Raw genomic sequence first — 22,224 nt, 5'->3', positions numbered from 1 at the left:
TCTTCTCTCCTGTCTTCCTTGCTCTCCTTGCCTCTTTGTCTCTAGCATTCCTCTCACTCATCACTCTTCCTCTCATCTTCCCCCGCTCCCACCAGTCTCTCCTTATCTCTTTTCCTCTGCGCTCAAATTTCTCTCTTTCCAACACATCTCCCTCTGTTTTTCTTTCTCTCCATCTCTGTTCTTATCCTCCTCCACACTTTCCTCCTCCTCTCCCCCATAGCACTACCTCGTCCTAGGTTCCGTTGCTATAACGATACTGACAAGCCCTTTGGACACAGTTTTGGCTTTCTGTCCCTCACCGGCCTTGCTGTCACTCACTGCATTTAGACACGGGAATGACAAATGTAAACTTAAAGACACACAAAGACTGTCGGACACCCACAAACTATGCACTCACACTCAGTTTACACTAGCAGCAGCTTTATTAATTTAGCTTTCTGCCAAGTTGAAAGACAGTCTCTGTAATATGACCTAATGAACGTGCGTTTGAGGTTGCTGTGTATATTGTCTTGTATTGAACCTCCCAGCCGCCCCCCCTTTCTCTGCCCTGGGACTGACATACAATGGCTGATGTTACTTGTCGTTCTGGACTGCCCGGTAGGTCCAGCTTTTCCATTTGGAATGACTCCAAGAAAAACCAGTCTTCTCTCATAATGCTCAGTTATGAAATGGAAATGTTGGAGTAAAGGCTGTAATTCCACTGAGACTGTAATGCTCAAAGTCTTAGCCTTGAGTATTAATATTTAATATATTTGCTTCCCCCTTAAGCTGAGAAAATTTGTTGTTAGATGTTTACATTGTTAGCATCAGAACAATGTGTGAAAATTAGGGTGAAATTTTCTTTATTAAGGAGAAGCTGCACACAGGTGGGTAAAAAGAAAAGAAATGTGTATATCTGTGTAGGCTGACTGGGTAATTTAGTTACGACGAATTTAATTATGGCGAGCTACTCTTATTTGAAACCTATACTCACCTATTGAAACACTTGATTAAAACTCTGAAAAAGCAAGTGGAATCCTTGTGAAAGTTCTAACGTGGAGTATTGTTTTGGAGTACTTAGTTGAAGTTGAAGTGGTGTTGGCTGTAGCTATGTGACAGTTACTCGGTTGCCCACAAGCTAAGGATAAAAATTCCCTTTTAGCTAAACATGCACAGACTGCTCTCCTCTTATCTCCCTCCATTCCTCCTCGTTCCACCTCGCTAACTCTCTGAAAAGGTATCGTCAACTTCTCTCATCTCACTCCACTATCTCTCCCGCGTTTCTTATTTCCATCACCACACCTTTTCACTTCCACCATTTTTTTCCCCTCTCGTCTCCAGATCTGGTGATTACACATTTTATTCACTCAGCCTCTTTTCTCCATCATTAGGTATTTGTTCATTCTCTTTTCCGACCCACTCTCTCATTCTTTTCACATAATTTTAGTTAGATGACATCATTAAATATGGTGCGATGGTTAAGTGAAGAAAGTGGAACTTCAAACATCTCATTACTGTACCTGCTGGAGTTCCTACTTCTGTTTGTATGCAAGCTATTAGTCACACATACCCACATGTACATACGCAAGCCTTCGTCTCTGTCTCTGTCGCCGCCTCTATAGTGAGGCAGTGATGCATGCAATGCTGTGTGTTGCGCTTCACCAGGAATACAACATGTGCTGATGATCAGTGACAAGACAGGAAATCGTCCGAGCTCACAGGCCTCCATCCAAACATGCTCAGTGTCTGCTGGTTTGAATAAAACTACGCTCCTGGGCTAAAAATGGCTGGGGTAGATGCTCTTCCTTTGTTTCAGCTCCACAATAGGGCAACGTACGATAATTAGCATTAACCTCACATGATTCAGATGTAGCGGTGCCAAACAAAATGAACGAGTTCCTGGACAAGACGCTGTCTTTGTGAATCCCGTTGCACGTCTTCCTCTGGGCTGTGATGAGTTTGACCAGTCACTCTTCATTTTCATGCAAAACTTTATGCTACCGTGAGGACTTCTTTCCAGATCATATATTAATATGCAACAATTGTTTCCCCCTGCTGTTGAGGAATCAAATCTTCATTCCCCCAGGCTGAGATCTGCATTAACTCTGTTGCCTTGTGACCAATCACAGGACATAAATTGGCTGAACACCATGTGACACAAGCCACACGCCTGTCTTGAGGCATTAAGAGCAGAGAAATAGCCATGCGGTCACAGCCAACAATATGGTTACTAATAGTACTCAACAGTATATATCCGGAAACGGTATGGCTTTAATGGACAAAGATGGATAAGGATGCTGTCTTGAGTCAATACTGAACCAGTCCAGACACACTGTGTATGCTTGCTTGTCTGCTGCCATTAAGACAAAGCAGAGCCATCTATTTGTATAAACTTGAATGCGTTGGATGTCGTTATGGCTCAGTGGAGATGCAGAGCAGATGGTCAGTTTGCCTGTCTGTTTCAATAAAAACATATTGCAGGTGACGAGGCACCAGAAAAATCCACAGCTGATAAGATATGAGCTAGTTTGGACTTTTGTCAAGTCTTTGAAGTGCTAAGGTCATGTGTCAGTTTCTTTATGATGTAATCTCAAAACGGAAGATTACAAACGACTTTGGTTTTGACAGCTTTATCCAGATATGTACATTTTTTGTTATCATATCATGTAATCACCAAAAAACAAAGGTGCCACAGGTGTGATGAGGCAAAGGTGGATTAAATTAGTTTATAGGAGACGAGCAAAAGGCAGTGAGCTACGTTATCATGCTTATGAACAAATGAGTTTGTAGTTGATTAGCTGCTTTCCTTGTATTAGCTTGTGCTTACTGTGGAAAGTCCAAAAAGGGGAGGCTATTTTTATGACACCAGTAAAACAAAAGGAGACAGTGATTTTATTTTAATGCCTTTCTCCTTGAAGCGACTTCTCTTCTGCCGCTTACACCACTATCACCCGCTCTGTCCTCAGATCGTTAACAACAAGATTTATAGTGGTATGCATTTTTTTACAGCAATCAACACTCTGGCAAGTTTTTACAAAGGAGTTCAGCTCAGCCCTGCTCCAGCACTCAGTGTGTCAAAGGTCAGTCGAGCTCATAAAGAGAAGGTGTGAGGCAGAGAAATTGAAGAGAGTCGTTGCCATTGAGGACAGCATTGTTTGGTAATGGGCTGCTTTGGGCAGAGCAGTCTGCATTCTATTATGGTGACCTCAGCAGGCAGAAAATAAGCAGCGCCATGGAGGAATGTGCAGGCTTTGTTTTAAGAGGATCCCGTCTAAAGTCCAGACTCCATTGCGGTTTTGTTTTGTGAAAAGTGAAATACTGTTGTGGCTATATGCTATTCATTATCATTTCGTCAGTTTAGTACACTTATGTCCCATTTCACCCAGTTCGCTGACTGAACCGTTCCTTACCCGTGGTTTTATTACATCAGCACCTGCACATCCAGCCTAGAAAGCTGAAACACACTGCAAGTTGAGCATTTAAATTACAGGACTTGTGTTGTGTTTGGCCGTCATTATGAATTTTCTTTGAGCTCTGTGGCTATTCTGGTATAGGCCCCCTCGAAAAAAATCAACCAGAGATTTTTGTCAGCTGTCACTGGATATGGCTGATGAGCTTTAGTTGTTCACAGCTCGTTGTTCTTGATGCCACTGAGAGAAACGGATCACTCCATAAAATGACTACAGTGAACAATTAGCCATCTTTATTTTCGTCAGACATTTTCACATTGTACGTCAATGCAGGTATACCACATTGTTGGTGCGGAAGCTGTAATGCATGATTCACTGTATTAAAAATAACTTTATTGTTTGACAACTTGCCTGAGACAATCCAACTTTTGCCAACATGACCACGTGTGCTAATTAAAATGCAGTTGTACCTGACCAAATCAAGGTTTAGTGGCAAAACCTTAAGTGTATTATACTAAACGAGGGTGCGTGTTCTTTTGGCTATGACTTCAGTTTAATTCAAACCCTATGCTTTAAGCCATGAATGTTTAGGAAGGACTATAATTGTTTATGTTGTGAGGTAAAAGGTGAAAATATGTAGATGTACTAAATAAGTTAAAATATGTAAAAATCAAGTTGTCATTCCTAAGTGTGCAAACTTTGATTGCCAATTTTAATGTAAATTATAAAGTTTCCTGCCATGGCAGACATGGTGATATTGTGTAGCTTTTTGTTGATGATGAATTTATGTCATCTTCATTATTGTTGCTTTAAATCCATGTCAAACAGAAGCAGTATTAGGTTTATGCTTCAGACATAGCACAGGCTCAATGTGTGTTTGCTTTAGTGAGCTAGTGCTGAAATACTGTAGCCTCACTGTTACAGTTTCACTTTGACTCTTAGTAGGCACACTCTGGCCTGACCTACATAGTGCCTACCTCTCCCACCTTCGTTCTCTCGCTCACACACACACACACACACACACACACACACACACACACACACACACACACACACACACACACACACACACACAAATAATGCAGGATTTGTCATGGAAATAAAGACCCAGTCGCACAAACACAGTCGAGAGATTAAGAGAAAACCGCTAATCTGTTGCTGCTGCATCAGTGTGGTTGTGTGTCTGTGTGCTGCTTTTTGAAATGTGGGCAGGTTTTTTGTGATGCTGGGTTCAGCAGTGTTTCATTCTATCTTTGCAGCTAGAATGAAGGCCTTTGTTTCTGAAAGGAATTTCACCCCTGAGAGAAGAAACGGGGAGGAGGAACTGGGTTTCCTTGCTTGTGTTTTGAAATTTGGTGTTAAAGCAATTTGTATTTTGGTAGTGCTCATCTAAAAAGCTGGTGAATAGGCCAGGCATGAGAACTGCATGAGGAAATAAAAGGAGAGAGGCTGAGGGATGATTGGATGAAGGAAACAGGGGTGGATACAAAGGAGGAGACAAACCCAGGCTGTCTGCTCTTCATATGTTATTGTAATGACAAGGGCTGCATATTTGGAAGGCAGCCTGAGGCACTCAACCCTGCGTTCAAGAGCCAATTCAGATACAAGGTTCATAAACCATTCAGAACCCAGAGATGGTGGCGTTCATCTACCAGCCATCTCAGACTGCTCACAAATTACTTATAAAGGCTGTTGCATGACAAATTACTGGTGAGAGTTGATATTTAAAGTGTGGTGAATCACCTTTCGTATAGATAATCATACACACAAATGAATGGTGTGTTTTTTGGGGTTTTTTTTTCTGGGTGAAGAGATGAATTCAACTTGGAATCTTGTGCAAATTCCCTCTGCATTACAGTTTAGCTGACGTGGTGTTACTAATCAGAATCAGTGGCTTCAGGAGCTCGCATAACAGTTTAGACTTTCAAGTGTAAGTTGTTCATAATCGAATCTCACTGAAGTTTGTTTCTTTAAAATGGTACGTGTGTGAAAGTATGTAACCACATAAGAAAACAACCGACATCTGAAATTTACCCGCCAATCACAACAGCCCAGGAAGTGCTTTTTTTAAATTTATTTATTTATTTTTGATATATATATCATATGTCTATATACATGCATGTCCTGGTGAAGCTTTAAGGAACATTAAAATCAGCTTCTGTGCTTGTTTGAATGCTGTAAGCTAGGGGTGGGTGATATAAACGATATACGATAGAAACGATATAAATTTGGCCAACGATAGAGATTTTGACTATACTGCTCTATTGAGATAGCGCATGTTGATGATGTCATCAAGCTGCGCATGTTTTGGTCGAAAGCGTTACAGCGGCTACAACCATTATCATCTGCAAATTATGCCGGGCGACAGTCATAGCAAAGAGATGAAGCACTTTTGAAATATGGGGAAAGCCAAAAACTCCGCTTCACTTCCGTAACATTGATTCATTAATGTTGAAACTTCTCGCAGCTGTTCTATTCCCATGTTGTTGCAGTATATTAATTAACTCCGTTAAATTTAATAACTTCTGTTTTCATGGATGCCTGGTTGTTAAACTTAATTGTTACACCTGGTAAAGCAACAACGCTGATGATTTTATTAAAGATGAAAGAATTTAGACTGTTTTTAACTCTGTGTTCGTTTGACTTTGGGACCTGAAGAGGACGGAGTTTTGGACCCATATACTCTGCAAAGCTCCTCACTACGGCAGCCGTAATGCTCTGACAATCCATCAAAACATTTTTTAACAGATTTCTGCACGCCCAAATCGGTTCGAGGTCAGTAAGCACAACCAGAATTCATACATAAGGCACACTCGATTTTTGAGAAAATTAAAGGATTTTAAGTGTGCCTTATAGTGTGGAAAATACGTTATACAGAAGAAAATAATATATAGCGATATATATCGTTACCGCACGTGCTTCAAATTATATCACGATATGGATTTCAGGCCATATCGCCCAGTCCTACTGTAAGCCAGCAATGAAGGCGGCTAAATTCAAGAAATTCAGTGGCTCACTGTCACTACTGTGCACAGGTGCGCACGCCCAGTCGTGACTAACGCACATGCAACCACATACTTGAATAACACTGTGTCCAAAGTAACGTATGCTGGTGTATAATCCCATTTACCTCTCAAAGTGTGTGTGTGTGTGTGTGTGTTTAATGTTGCAGCGTATGAGAAATGGAATAATTTGTTTGAAGTACTGCCCACAGTCTGTCTACTGTCTCAGAGTGGCAGCTGCCACACGCGCGCGCGCACACACACACACACACACACACACACACACACACACACACACACACCTGTTATCCACAGCACATTGGGTGGCAGGGAAGCAGTTGTCCTTGTATTTACTGCCGCCTCAGACCTTCAGTGTTCGAGTAGATAGTCAGTTAGTTTCTGCCTTTGTCCTTGTGCAAGCTTCTTATTCAAGCCTAGGAAACAAATAGAGGAGTGGAGGAAAAATAAGACGGTGGTTCAGATTATGACAAATTAAGGATGTGAACAGAAAAAAGTGTTCATGTAATAATCTTTTTATGTTTCCAACAAATGTTGTGATTCTCATTGAAAAAGAGCTAATAAAACAGAACATTTTATAATCTTCAGTTTCTATTATTCCAGCTTGTAAAGCGTCTGCTATAAAGACTTTATTGTTGTCTAATATAAAAATATACTTTATTGTTGATTAATATAGAGCTAATGAAGGGTCATTGTTGTCTGTCTTTTCCTCCTCTGTTACGTTTAACTCCTTCGTGTTGAGGGCAGCCACTAGATGGGTCCAGATTTTATTAGTCCAGCCATGTTGATGGAATGAGTGTCAGTGGAGCAAGGTGTTTTAAATACAGGGGGCTCAATTTGTTCCACACCCTGACTTATGCTTTACACACATGCACACACTTGCCAATTCTGTACGATGAAACGAGGCATTCGTTTTGGCAGGCCACCTGCCACATAGAGAGGGAGAGAGAAGGGGCACAGACACTTGTCCCCTGAAACTGATTTACGTTGGCACTAAAACAGAACTCGTAAGGGCTTTTTATGCGCCCGAAGGCTTTCCAGTCGGCTTGTTCTTGCAGCCAACGCAGGAAGGAAATGATACAAGATACCATAATATACAATACTGCTTTATTGTCCGACCTCTAGAAAATTGGTCTTACCTCCTCTGCAATCTGTCTTGGCTTGAGTATGATATAAAGACATTTTTTGGGGGCACTTGAAAAGTGCTGGCTCATTTTTTTTTCCCATCCCAGTGTCCTTACCTATCACCAAATGTCTTTTTTCATTTTGTCACAACACAATATGGAATATTCTATCTTCAAGGGGTGTTTCTGAATGCATTGCCCTCAAGACCTCATATTCCCCTATTAATACCTATTCTGCTGTCGTTCAGCTGGAAAGAAGAGGGCCTTGGCAAAACAAATTTCTATATACAGTGACAGATGGGTTTGGATATTTTTATTTTCATTTTTGTAATATAATATTCTCATAATCCCCAGTGGAGGAATGATTGATTTGTTAGAGTGAGATTTGAGTTTGTGGTGTGTTAAGAGGACTCTTTAAGCTTCAGTGTGGTTTAGATTGGTAGGCTGACCCCCTCCTGTCCCTCTCAGCACCTCAGACAGTATCTGATCCGGGACAGATTACACAATATGTTACACTGGTGGCAAAAACGAGCTGCAGCTGACTAACATACCTACCTGCAGCAGATGTGTGTTTGATAGGGTGAATGTTAGAGTGTGTATTTGTTTCAAGAGCAAGCACATCCTCTCCTCTAACTTTTTAAAGTCAGACTTTTTGGGTGTTTCTGTTTGTCTCAGGGAGCGTTTCTGTCCAGAGACTGCCGCCCATTCCCCCGTCAATCTGTCTGTCGCTGCATCGGGGGATGGTAATCCATTCTCCCCATATGCAGATACTGGCGGTGAGATTAGGCAGACCCTGAGAGAGGATTAAGGCTTCAGGGCTTGGCTGCCCCTTCTATCTTACCTCCTCTCTAACCATACAACCCCCCCGTAATACCACCCCTCCACCCACTTTGCTCTTCAATCCCTCTTCCACTCCTCACCCTTCTCTCTTTTGTCCCCTGGGCAAATATCCAATCTGGAGAGTGTACTAGCTGTGAAGAGGTGGAAGGGAGATTCAGATAAAAACCCATTTAATTTCTGCACATTTGTGTCATGATTTGCACTTAAAATATTGGATTGTTCTTTGTGTTCTGTGGCTGTATTTAAACGAAGTTATATCTTGGCATATATGCCTTTATTTGATAGTAATACTGGAGCCAGATGGGAAATGTGGGGGTGATAGAGGAACTTGAGTTCAACAAAAGTCAGGCCAGGTTGAGAGTTAAACATGGACGGTGCAGTTATGTACAACAGGGATGGTTTTGGTTTTTTATTTATTTATTTTTTTGTGTACCTACAGATAAAATTGTAGTTTTTCCTGCTGCACCACCTTGTTTTCAGCCACCTGTGTTTACGCTGTGATTGGTCTACAGTAACTGACTTTGTGCACGAGTCTTGAGAATTTGCAATAATTTTTAGAGCTTTGCATTTTATTTGCTCACACGCATTTCCGGCCTTACTTATAATTTCCTGGCTTCTTAAATCCTCGATTATACCCACTTCCTCTTCGTCTGGTCCCAGACTTGACCCATATGTTGTGACAAGCCACAGAGGGCAAAAAATATGTCTGAATGCTGCTCTTCTTTCTTCTCTCACCACCTTCTCTTCCTCTCTCCCCCCTCCATTGTAGAGTGCTGTAATTGATATGCCACTGGCAATAAATCAGCACAAAGTTACGCTCTGAGCGGCGACCATTATCTGAACGGACAGGTTTAGTTGCTTTGGAGAAGAAGGTGAGAGAGCAAGTTATACAGTTTAGCTCACAAGAGTCACCTGCCGCTTCACCAGCATTTGGGATTACCTCTCCACCTTTGCCTCTTTAAAATGGGGGTCCTTGCTTTATAATATTTTTGTTTTTCTTCCCCTCAGTCCTATTTCCAGTGCCCATAGGGATGCAGTACAGGCCTGTCGATTGATAGGACATTTCAATATCAAATCCAATAAACTCTGTCCCTTACAGCCAGCCGTCTTTAATGCTTTTCCCTGATGTGATAACACCTTCCCTGCCCCCGATATGGTGACTGCCCATTCCCAAAGCCACAGACGTGCTCCACACCAAAATGATTGACATGTTTTTCCTTGATGGTTCCAGATATGGCTCCCGACCTTCTCCCAGCACTCTTCCGCCCATTTCAGTTTATCTCTGGAGGAAATTGAAATTGATGAGGGTTTGGAAGAATAAATAGAGAGGGGAAAAAAACTGAGAAATTTGAAGGGGCGTGGGGGCATGTGTGAGAAGTTGAGCGAATAACTCAACAGTTGGGCGTGTCTGCCCTGACAGTAATGAGAGGAACTAAAGGTGTCTATAAGTAGACGGAGGCCTTCACGCCATGATGTCTTTTCACTAACCTGTAGTTGTTGATGTGTTTTGTGATGTCATTGTCTTATTGCCCTGATAGATAACAAGCAGCAGCAGACCCTAGATGCAATTTGTTGTGTGATTCACACTCTCCTACATCAAGCTGTGGCTGGTCTAAATGAAGAGGAATTACTGCAGGGACACTTTTTTTTTTTTTTCCCCCCCCCCCCCAGCTTCCCTCTCGTTCTCTATCAGCCACTCTCATTTGCTCGTTCGCCCAGTCTGCCCCATTGTGTCTTTGCCTCACTTGGAAATGACAAAGGAAAATGAGGCAGCCAGCTTCCCTATGCGCTGCCACGCTTTAAATTGACATCTGCTCTCATCGTACGGCGCGACTGTACCGTTGAGCAAGAAATTAGTTTTTTTTATAGGCTGGCTCGTCACTTTATTGCGGCTGCTTATGTCGAAGAGGCTGCGATCCGCGTCGAGCCGTTTTAATCTCACAGAGTGGAAAGTGGGGATATATCTGATAACTGCAGCTCAGGCCCTCCTCTCTGCAGTTTCCTTGCCGAGGTGCCTCGACCCACAGGGCTCCCTGGTGTTTGATTCTCGCGAAGGTAGATTAAAATGCAGCAGAAGTGCACCTTTTTGATTGGCTCCTGACTCACTCTCCTTCTTTTTGCCCATACAGTATCCTCTTCGCTCTCTCTCTGTCACGTTCTCTCTTTTTCTCTTTCTCTCCTTGTCCCCCCCCTTCCTATACATTTGTCTTTTCCTGGGCTTTTCATTTGTAGAAAATTGGATGACACCACCTCTCCCTGAACCTGGCTAGCTTTGTGTCAGTTGAGCTATCGTTTGCTATTCCATGAACATCACCACTACTATTTCTCTTCTCTCCTGCTTTCCCTCATTCTCTTTTTTTTCTTTCTCACACACAGTTTGCAGCACCAGTGACTAAAATTTATGAGCAATTCAATGACTACTCTTACTGAGGTGTTTAATTCTTTCAAGATTCGTAAGAGTGCATTTTTTTTCCCTCAGAGGGGTTTACACACCTATAATCTGTCACTCATACCTGCCTTTCTCAAGGATGGAAATATCGAAAAAAGGAACAAGCTGACAGTCATCTCTCTCAGCCTGGCAGGCAGAGCTCCCTGCCCTGTATATCCACACTAATAAGTAAAAAGAACTACAGCTTTTGCTACACAATCAAGAGCAATCACGTAAATTCAGATGTTTTAGCACCACGATAATGGAGACTTTCTCAGGTGCTGCTAAGCCAGTTTTGGTTTTTAAAAAAATCCAGGTTGTGTATCAGAAACAGTCTTGTGGTATCAAAGGTTCAGCTGTTTGTGCCTAATTAGGGGCAAAAATAAGCTTAATAGTAAGCTATTACAAGTGGACTGGCGCATATGTGCTGCTTCAGTGCTCTTTACTACCAGCCACATTCCTACACTCTGGTGAGAACCTGAGACCAGAATTTTCTTCTTCATACCTCCATCTGCCTCCTCGTTTGATTCGTCATCTGTTTCATGTTTTTGCCTCATCCCCCTATCCCCATCTTTTAACCCTGCTTGTCTCACTGTAGTGTCTCATCTTTTCCGATTTGGTATGGTCATAAAACACCTTTGGCACAGACGCTTTGATAGTCAAGGTGAAACTGAAGCGTGGGGTCCCTGGGAGAGTTGTCTCCTGTTTTACATAATCAGCATTTACAGAAGAACTAATGTCCTGGTGCTGCAGGAACATGATTGGCCTGTCAGCCGCCAGCACGCGCCCAGCAAACACCGCTCCTCATCACTGTATTGTCATTGTAGGACACCCAAAAGAGCATGCCCTCTCCATTTTTGACTCCTCTCCTTCTCCTCCTCCTTGTCCTTTACCTATAAAAATTCCATCCCTATAAATGATCTCACTCCCTCCTTTTTAATGTCTGTTCTCTGTTGAGTGTGCATATAGCACATTGCATTCTGGGATTCATTATATGTGTGCATTATGAAATGAAATAAATGCCAGAATTGGCTGGCTTGAGGGAGCAGTGATGAAGGAAGCAGTGTGTAAAAGAAAAATACAAACATTGACTGTTCTGTGACTTTGTAGGCATATTGCCACATGTACTGGTGATAAAATGAGTATATCATGAACACTAGATACAATTTTGAAATTGAATCACATACTAAAATGTTCAAGTATTCATTAACCAGATGCAATTTTCACCGTGGTCTTCAACTTAGCCTCATCTTGAAAGGATGAACTCTAGCCCTCGGTGTTGTATGTATATGTGGTATATGTATGTAGATGTATTGCGTTGAGAAGTTGAGCTTTTGGCGGGGGGGAAAAGAAATCTTGTTCTGCAGTCTTCAGTGGGACTCATACATCTTTCTGAAATTGGTTCTAATTACATTGTAGGGTAAATGAATAACATGCATGTTTTAAGGGTCCTCGCTGTGATTGCTGCCTGACCGGGGCACGGTTGGCTCTGGAGGAGTGTTGGAATGCAGTGGATCGGGCCCTTTATAAGCAATCAGTGAATGCTTGCAAGAATTTTCCTGTACGTGCAGCATATGTATCAGCCAATGGTTTTCATAGTGCCCTATGGCTATGTTATATTTATCCTGATATCTAAGGGATATATACTGCAATCATAGCTCTTTCGGAGGAAGCAGAGTTGTGGTTGCCTGCTGTGCTTCCATGAAAGCCTGGTGCTTGTTTACAGTTGTCAGAAGTGCAGGTATAGTTACAATCAGACTGGGTTGAAACTGGGGAGAGCATGACAGTAAAGCCTTCAAGCAGTCCTGGCTATAAATTGCTTGCTGTCAATGTAACAGTGCCCACTGGCCCTTTTTCAAGAGCACACCTCCTCCGAAGCCACCACAGTAACACTGAAAGATATGAAATATTAAGGAGTTCAATGCTGTGAGTCTATAACTCATTCACAGGCTTATATTATGTGTACAGAGCCTTTAATAGTTGGCCTATGCTTTCCCTGCATCTTCACTCATAATTAAATGCAGACACACATTTGCCTTCCAGACTTGATTTGATATCATTTATTTATAACTAGGGCAAATGTCAGCTTGGCTTTTTTTTTTCCTTCTAATTTTGGATGTGCAATTTGTGGGCCTTACTGCCTCCTTGATGCATAATCAATAAGAAATTTTCCTTGAGCACTCAAGGTGTTTTTTCTCTTTTTACCTTCCAGGGCTCCCACATCGTGGCTCTGTGGATGTTCCTGGTGACTGCTCACAACGCTGAGAACAGGACAGCGGATCAATAGGAGTTTTGCTTCCTCTTCTCTGATCCTTCTCTCTCTCCCTCCCTCTTAATCTTTGACAGTAGAACCGAAACTATCAAAAAAAAAAAATCCTGACTCGGGATTTGGAACCACAGCTTGCGCTCTCTTTCTCCTTCCCTACCCCCCTCCCAAGCCTTGCTTGTGCACATACCAAATATGTGTCACCTAGCTCGGTCAGTGGCCTCCTCTGGCCAGGGGAACTTTCTCCTCATAGGGCTTTTAGTCATCATGAGCTCATCCTTGTCTGGAGGCCAGCCCCCGCCCTTCAAAAGATTCATCCCAGCTGATTGTTCGCTCACACATCTGGCTATTCATAACAAAACTGGAGAAGTCTATGTGGGAGCTGTTAACCGGATTTTCAAGCTTTCCAGAAACCTGACCAATCTGCGCAGCCACATGACTGGCCCAGTGGTGGACAATGAGAAGTGCTACCCACCTCCCAGTGTCCAGTCTTGCAATCATGAGCTGGCCCAAACCCCGAATGTGAACAAGCTTCTTCTTATAGACTATGCACAAAACCGACTTATCGCCTGTGGCAGCACCTCACAGGGTATCTGTCAGTTCCTGCGTCTGGATGACCTCTTTAAGCTTGGTGAGCCCCACCACCGCAAGGAGCATTACCTCTCGAGTGTGGCAGAGTCGGGTACCATGTCAGGAGTCATCATAAGCTCCCCTCAAAGTCCTACCAGCAAGCTTTTTATCGGAACTCCCATCGACGGCAAGTCTGAGTACTTCCCCACCTTGTCCAGCCGAAAACTGATGGAGAATGAAGAAAATGCTGACATGTTCAGTTTCGTCTATCAGGATGAGTTTGTCTCTTCTCAGCTGAAGATCCCCTCGGACACTTTATCCAAGTTCCCTGCTTTTGACATCTATTATGTTTACAGCTTCAGCAGTGAGCAGTTTGTCTATTATCTAACAATGCAGTTGGATACTCAACTGACTTCACCTGATGCCAGCGGGGAGCAGTTCTTCACCTCCAAAATTGTGCGTCTCTGCATGGATGATCCAAAGTTTTACTCTTACGTTGAGTTCCCCATTGGCTGCACTAAAGATGGGGTGGAGTACCGCCTGGTGCAGGACGCCTTCTTGGCTCGACCGGGCCGGCAGCTGGCCAACTCTCTTGGGATTTCCGAAAATGAAGACATCCTTTTCACAGTATTCTCTCAGGGTCAGAAGAATCGCGCCAAACCACCCAAAGAGTCAGCATTGTGCCTGTTCACCCTTAGGAAGATAAAAAAAAAGATCAAAGAGAGGATCCAGTCCTGCTACAGGGGAGATGGAAAACTCTCCCTACCCTGGCTGCTTAACAAGGAGCTCGCCTGTATCAACTCGGTAAGCTCAAATCTTTTTTGTTACTCCTGCTTTTAGTTAGTAGTAAGCGATTTTGTAAGTTTAATTTTTTGTCACAACACACATATGTTGTGTACTATAAGACTTCCTTGCTTGGATACAACCTCTTCTTATGAATTTGTAATAAAAGAACTATTAGAGCATATGCTTTTCATTCAGACAAAACACATTTTAATGCCACTAGTTGAATGCAGACTACCTGTGCTACATCACCAATGTAGACTGCTGCTATATGCCTGCACTTAGACTATTTCATACTTTATGCCATTTATAATTTCTTTCTCCTGCTGCCTTTCTTTTCACTTCTCTATGCATTTTTCTTTACTCCACAACATCTTGGTGCTTTGATTTAACCAGACAGGGGACATCATTAGCCCAGTCCCCTGGATTTGTGAAATGTCACTCAGGAGGAGCCCTCACGCTCTCACACACATACACACAGTATTGTTCGGTGCACTGCAGTGTGAGATCCTGTGGGATAGCATGAGTTAGACTTGGTTTTTACTTACTGATCCACAGTGCATGACCCTGCATGTATTACAGCCAACACACTCCAAATAGACAGACATAGCCTGGCTTTCTTCATTGTGAACATGTGTACCTGCTAACATCCTTTGTATTTTCTGAAAATATTCATGGATCTTTTCACCATTTCCCCTTTACCCAAAACTTTTGCCCAAATTGTGTTTGTTTTTTTTGTGTTTTTTTTCTTGGGGGGGGGGGGGTGTCTCTGTCTTAGCTGACCACCTGTCTCAGCGTCCACATCTTACATCCTATGTCTGCTTTAAAAGCACCCATGCATTTCCTCCACCTTGCTCTTTCTTAAGATAGCTTAATTAAAGGACCCGTTTTAAAGCTTTTTTCTTTAAATGTCAGTGAACACCACTTTAGCGGCAGGTGTCTTCCATTCACACAACCACACACACACAAACCATTCACCCTGTGTTGCGTCTAATGGAGTGGGATAGTTGGTAAGAACAGCACTCTTTCTCTTTGTAGGTCTTCATTAGCTTGAGTGCGCAGGAGTGTTTTGTGTGGTAGTATAAGTGATGTGAATGACCCAGCCAAGTCCTCTTTTACCACCTTCTGTAGATGTATTCTTTTTCCTGTTCAGTGGCTGTCTTCATTCTTTACGGTTCTTTTCATTCTTAGGGCCCATCACACTGACAATAGCTCTAGGGCCAAAAAAGCAGCCTATCTCATTTATTTCAATTAGACCTTTGCACTGGTACTGCAGGAGCTACTGGTGCAGAGTGCTGCAAAGAGTTTGACTTTACCATTTATGGGGTGCAGTGCATCTGGTAACTCACTGTGAAGCCCAGTCAAATACTATATGTGCAAGTTTGCGTTACCAGGTAGATAACTTTGTTGCATTGTGCTGATAAGCTTAATGCTGTCATGATAACTCCTACCCAACCTCGGCAGAGTCTAAACTGCTGTAGATTGTTGGCTTTGACTTCAAAATAGATTTCCTGCCTAACACAGTTTTACCAAGACCGCTTCCCTTGTTACATCAGGAGCACAGGTGTGTCCAATAACATTAATTATGGTTTTCATTTAAGTGTCCCAATAAATCATACTGGGAAGCCAGTGTACACCATATCAAGGCTCTATTTTAATGGAATGCAGCTGTTATTAATCAGTTGCACCTACGCATTTCCTGCTATGACACAATAGTGCTGTTGACAGTTTGAAACTGTCTCCCCCCCCCCCCCCCCTTTTTTTTTTGTCCATTTTGCAATTTGTATTGATTTTTTTTTTCCTCTCAAAGAACATCCCACCAAGGATTCTTCAGACCTAATACTGCTACAATCTTCACTTTAATGCCAGCGATTCCTTCATCAAATCACACATTCATGCTCTGTTAATAACACTGTTCCTGCCCCTTCTCTTTGCTTCCCACACCGTTTCTGTTGCAGCCATTGTTACAGGAGCTTTGGTAATCTTACATCTGCCGTTAATTTATCATCTCAAAAACTGTTGTCCCTTACAAGTTGTCATCAGTGATGATGATGATGATGATGTAATAGCTTCACAGATAAGCCGACCCACTGACCCTGTGGCAGCAGCAAAGCATGAGAGGTTAGACCCAGGTTAATGATGTAGGCGAAGTTTCCCCTAAGCACTGACCTTGTGTCAGCTGCCCACCACTGACCTTAACCGCCACCAGTGACCTGACCAATCTCAAATCTGAGACTATTTTTTTCAGCCTTGAAGCTAGAGCATTGCATAAATGATTAAACATGACAAGCACAGAACTCAGTTAGACAGAATAATAATAACAGATGATTTGTATGTACTTAAATGTCACAGTGGTGCAGTGTTTAGGCCTGTTGTTAGGAGTAGGGTTTGAACCTTTTGGGGGCCTTAATGTGAAGTTTAAAGGCCTGTGTGGGCTACTCGAAAGGCTTCTTCACACAGTCTAAAGACATAATTGGCTATAGGTTAGGAGTGTGAGAAACATAGTTTAAAGTGCACAGAAGACAGTGCTGCATGAATTAATGAATAGCTCATTATTTAAAGCATTTGAATGGTCCGTAACACTTGAAAAATGATAAATGCTAACCAGTGAAACTCAATACATTCACGTAGGAGACAGACCTTCAAAGTAAAACAGGAAATGTAACATAGACGCAGACTTGACTAGGGGAGACGGAGCAACTAAGAAACACAGAGAACGATAACAGGGAGACACAGAGGGCGGCTAAGTAAATACTCAGAAAACTAAAGAGAATACAAGAAAGCCAAACTAAGACACTAGACTAAAGAATTAACTGGGACCCGGCGGCGACGGGGAAACAGTCCTGGGGGCTGACCGTACGGGCGGCAGTGACGTCCAGCTAGTGGCCCGGAAAGTGGCCGGCGATTCCAAGGTGCAGAACGTGGCTTGGGTGGCTGTGTGGCAGCCGCAGGACCAGGTGAGGTCGACGCAGAAGCAGAGGAGGCTGCTTCAGGCGAAGCTGAAACTGGACCAGGCGAGGCTGAAGCTGACCCAGGACCGTGACAATTATAATGTTTGTGCAAGTGCAGTTTGTTTTCTGCTACTATCAGAATGATATGTGTACATGCACAAGTCAGTGCAGTGTGTATAGTTCAATCAGGGGCAAAAATCTCTGTATGTTTGTGCAGTTGGTTAGTAATTAAAACACAGGCATGCAGAATTAGGTGATTAACACTTTTAAATTGTCAATCTCTCACTCTACATATCCACACACATTCTCGTAAGATACTGAAGTTTGGTACTGAGCCCCTGAATTTCAGCTGCTTCAGGAATTCGAATGCAGTCTGTGTAGTGTGGGAAATGCTCAGTGATGTGGGTGTGAAGGGTGAATGCGTTTAGGCTGACCCTTCCATAGAGTAGTTTAGAGGGCAAAGCGTGGTTGATGGTGGGGTGTGCGGTATGCCTGGACAGCTGTTGGCCACACAGCCGTAATGCATGACCAGACGCTGTGTGAAATTTTCAGATTTGTGCTGGATCGTAATTTCTTGCCTTCGGCCATCATTAAGATGATATGTTTATAGTGACAGTGAGATAGCTGTTTTCTGTAAACATAAATGTTTGAGCGTATTAGAAGCAGCTCTGTGATAAAAGATTTGTGTGTGCGTGCAAGAGTAAGATTGTTTATGCGCCTGTGTTTTGTCCCTGAGCTTTATTATTGAACCCCTGACCTTCTCCCTAGTTTGAGAGTGGATCAATACAAACCATTTCCACAGGAGGAGAGTGAGATGGAGAGAGAGAGTTGCTAAGTTAGGGTTGAGAGGGAGATGACTACAAAAATAGGAAAGATAAAAAGTGTAGTCAGAAGAGAGGAGAAACAGGAGAGAGGCACAGTATAGAAGTGAGTGCAAGGAGGGGTGAGTGAGTTGTGGGAATTAGACGAGAGAGAGGGGCAGCAGGAACAAGAGATGGATGAGAGAGAGAGGGAAAGAAAGGTGCTAGACGTGGGCGGCGTTAAAAATGAAAGAACACGAGGGAGTCTGATCCAGAGGAAGAGTTGGATGCCAAAGCAACATACAGGAGAGAGTATAGGAAGTTAAGAACGGTGCTAAGAAGATGAAAAAGACAGCAAAATAGCAAAGTGAGCCAAGGTAGAGACTTGAAGGGAGTGAAAACCGGAGTGAAAAGCATTCGTATACCTTTTCCAAAATTCAGGAACATTTACAAAGTCTGTTTTGTTTACAAATGTATTATATCCAGGCAGTAGTTCAGATGTGTGATTTTGGGTCTTTACGTGTACACCAATTGAATTGTTAAAAGCAAAACCCAATGAATGAGCTACAGGCAAGATGAAAAATGACGCTGTGCTCTTTCTTTTTTTTCTTTTTTTTTTCTTTTTGAAGATGAGGACTTTGATGTTGAGCCATGTTTTGCGTTGCAATCATGGCTGACTAACTTGTAGGTGTAACTTGTAGCCGCCTAAATATGACACATGTGTGAAAGGCAGGGACAAAAAGAGAATATTATCAGAGAATGGATTAAAAAGACAAAATGGTATGTAGAGCTGGTAAGGAAGGACGAGGAACGATCAAGGAGAGAGCAGCAAGCCTTTTACAGCCAGCATGCTCGAAGGAGAGGCAGTGAATCACCGACAGAGAGAAGAGAAGGGTGAGAGGAAGAGTGATAGCCCCAGAAATCTTTTCACCGCCACTGCCAAGAACAGCTTGAGAAAAGAGTAGATGACTGAAAGAGGGGAGAAAGATGGAAGGAAGAGAGGAGAGTGTGATTGAATGCTGGCTGCTGCACAAATAATATCGGTGTCCGTCACCTGGGCACTGCACTGTCCTCTTCAGCGGCACACATTTCTGTCATGTCAACTCTGTGTGTGTTGTGGCACATCTGTCCATGTGTATGTCTAGTAGGTGGTGCTATACAATGAGGACAGAGGAGCACAAGAAGACTCTTGGTATGTGAAATATTACAGAAATTAAAGAGGTGCACTTTAGGTAGAGGAAGTTGGGGAGCCTTGTTGCTCGGAGGTCACTTTGCAGAATTGTTTTCTTACTCACTGAATTTGTCTTATCTGATGGTCACTTCCAGCTGTTTTCTCTGCAGTAAGCAAAACGGAAAACTAGCAAGCACTGACCTTATTTTATTTTTATTTTTTTAAGTGCTCTGAAATGTAGTTGGAGAAAGTCGTAGGAAAGTTGCGGACTTAACATCAAGACAGTGGAGGGAAGCATGGCCATATTAAGTTAGAAAATCTCCATCTGAATCCTTTTAGCACACTACACAGCAATCCACAATGGAGATGCCCTGTAGCGGTCTCCAGGGTTTGTATTGGAGCTGTTCAAGGCAGTTTCTAATTGGCCGTCATAGCAGATATTTATATGGAATCTAAACCATGCTGGTCATGTGGTCTGGGAACAGCATTAGCTACAATGACTCTTTGTGTCTTTTTAATGCCATTAATGTTTTACAGACCAGTGCAAACAGATGCATATTGTACACAAGATTGTCTTGTGTATAATATTGTTTTGGTAGGCCTTTTATATTCTGCTATTAGTCACACTTGGAACTGTACAGTATTGCAAGAAAAGGTGAACCCTTTGAAATGAACAAATTTTGCACTGGTTATTCACCGAGCCAAGTCACAATAATGGACTCACACAAACTAACTGAATTAAAAACAAAATAGAAAAACCCATACATATGGTTGTGCTTTTCATGTGTATGCGCCACACATTATTTAGTAAAAACCTGCAGTGTTTAATTTGGGATCGATTTAGGGCTGCAGTGAGGACAAAGTACTTAACAACCAAATACTTCTGTTGGAATTTTGAGTAACAATAGGGGAGAAAACCATCCTGCTACCACCCTTGTGCTCATTGGCTTTGGAATTTCTCTTTATAAGGATTATATTTGCCCTATTCAAAATGTCCCACTGCTTTCTCTCGATCCCCAGATGGATAGGAAGGTTTTGAACTTTGTCATAGGCCAACGCATCAATCATTTGTAGAATCAATCATAGCAAGTAGGAGTCCGTCTAAAATACTTTTTGTGTGTGTATGTGTGCTGCATAGACCAGCTGTTGTTTGACCCACAGTGTCAGAGGTGATATTTGATGCAAAACCTGAAATCAATATTGAAGTGGTCACTTTGTGTTCAATATTTATTTTATGTATCTGGTTAAAGTGCTCACTGCTCGTGCAGTGTTTAAAAGCCACTACTTGTGAAGTTACTTGGATTCTGCTGTCATTCATTACGATAATTACAATTAATTTAAAGTTGTTGTTTTTTTTTTTAATGAGCATGAGTTTTGTGAAAATTAAACTAGTTCTTGTTTATTCTACACAAAATGATATTGCTGCTTCTGAAGAGCTGCTCGTTATAAGAGTATAATATAATTGTAGATTTACTCTCTAATGTGGAAGTCTCCAGATATATTTACAAAACCTTTTGATACCACTTTAAAAAAAAAAAAAAAAAAAAGTAAAGTAGGTATTTTAGGCAGTGTATGGATCAAGTCTTCAATTCATTAAGAATGAATGGGGGAAGCACGCACCTACAAATGTTCTAGTCTATCCTTGCATGCAGAAAAAGAAGGTGGGGAAAAAAACTACACCTAAAGTATTGTCTAGTGTACCTGTCACAAGAGCTCCATCCTGACTTGTTGATAAGCCAGGCAGTAAATGTCCAGTCCTAAATAATTTGCAAATGTGGAGTATGCAAATGATGCTATCTTGCTTTTCAGACCAAAAGAGGAAATACTTCTAGTGAAACACCCAAAGGACTGAAATCCAGATCTGTTCAAATAATCCATCCAAACTATTCTCCTTCTTTTATCCTGAAATACACATTATCATTTTGTTTGAGGGAAACTTGCCTTGTTGTTGTTGTTGTAAAGTCGACAGTGGTCCTTTTGTTAAAGTGTTTGCAGTGGCAAAAAACAAACCAATTCTTAATGTTAAGATTGGTCTGAGTAGCCTGCTTACATTTCAGTCTTTGAAAAATATAAATGGAAATATAAATGATAAAAAATATGTTTTGAATTGGGTATTGGAAATCGTCTAGTTGTACTCGTAATGGTGCTCGTTACCAGATTTCTTGTGTTGTGACATTGTTACCGACTAAATTAGAATCCGGTTGTTCAGTGATGACGCGACGAATCCTACTTCCGGGTCTAAAGTAGTCTGCGTTTAATATGGCTTTTATGTTGTTAACATGTTTAATGCTATGTATTTTCTTCTATTTGATCTCAAAAAGCTCCTAAAACAGTCAGTGATCCCTGTTGACCTCCCTCGGCTTTTATTACCGCTAATCATTTATTTAAGCTCAGTTTTTAAAACCTTAGGATGTAACTACAGCCCAGCCCATGCAGCAGTATATGAATGACTAACCTCGTATTGTAGATGAATTATCTCAGTTGTTCTCCTGGCTGAAGTTTGGTCCTTTTACAGCATCCTGCCATGCGATTACATTTGTTTCTGACCACCGAGAAAACTCACGTTAACTTTTATCGAGTGGAAAAAAAGTTAGCTTGTTTATATTATGCTAACATAGCTATGTCGCTAGCGGTCACGTAGCACATCATTATATACCAGCTAGCCAAACTTCAGTAACCCTACAAACGTCACTGCTGTTTAGTTTTCTGTCTTCATTTATGCTGGAAGTGATAACAGAGCTGTACGTTTTAATTTGTTTCCAAAACCCCGCAGTCAGGACATGCTATATTGTATTTAGATAGAAGCTAGCGAGCTAACTCCCTGCTAACTTCTAACTCCGTTAAATGTCATAAATTCCGTTTTCATGGATGCCTGGATGTTA

At 42.1% G+C, this 22,224-nt stretch overlaps 1 protein-coding gene across 4 annotated transcripts in view; it reads left to right on the top strand.

Annotated features, from left to right (window-relative positions):
• Positions 1-22,224, top strand: part of plxna1b (plexin A1b) — a 182,985-nt gene that overhangs the window by 19,471 nt on the left and 141,290 nt on the right. For all 4 annotated transcript variants that reach the window (XM_085273512.1, XM_085273510.1, XM_085273511.1 and 1 more), the window contains exon 2: positions 13,014-14,441. In XM_085273512.1, coding sequence (XP_085129638.1) covers positions 13,263-14,441 — 1,179 coding nt within the window. In that variant the 5' untranslated portion in view covers positions 13,014-13,262. The remainder of the gene's footprint in view (positions 1-13,013; positions 14,442-22,224) is intronic.

The sequence above is a fragment of the Mchenga conophoros genome, linkage group LG5 (genome assembly GCF_057382185.1).
Source record: "Mchenga conophoros isolate Kocher_MC1m ecotype Shallow Benthic linkage group LG5, M_conophoros_male_GT1.1, whole genome shotgun sequence".
NCBI classification, from domain to species: domain Eukaryota; kingdom Metazoa; phylum Chordata; class Actinopteri; order Cichliformes; family Cichlidae; genus Mchenga; species Mchenga conophoros.
The sequence above is the reverse complement of the archived record's forward strand: the minus strand, read 5'-3'. Positions and strand labels throughout refer to the sequence as shown.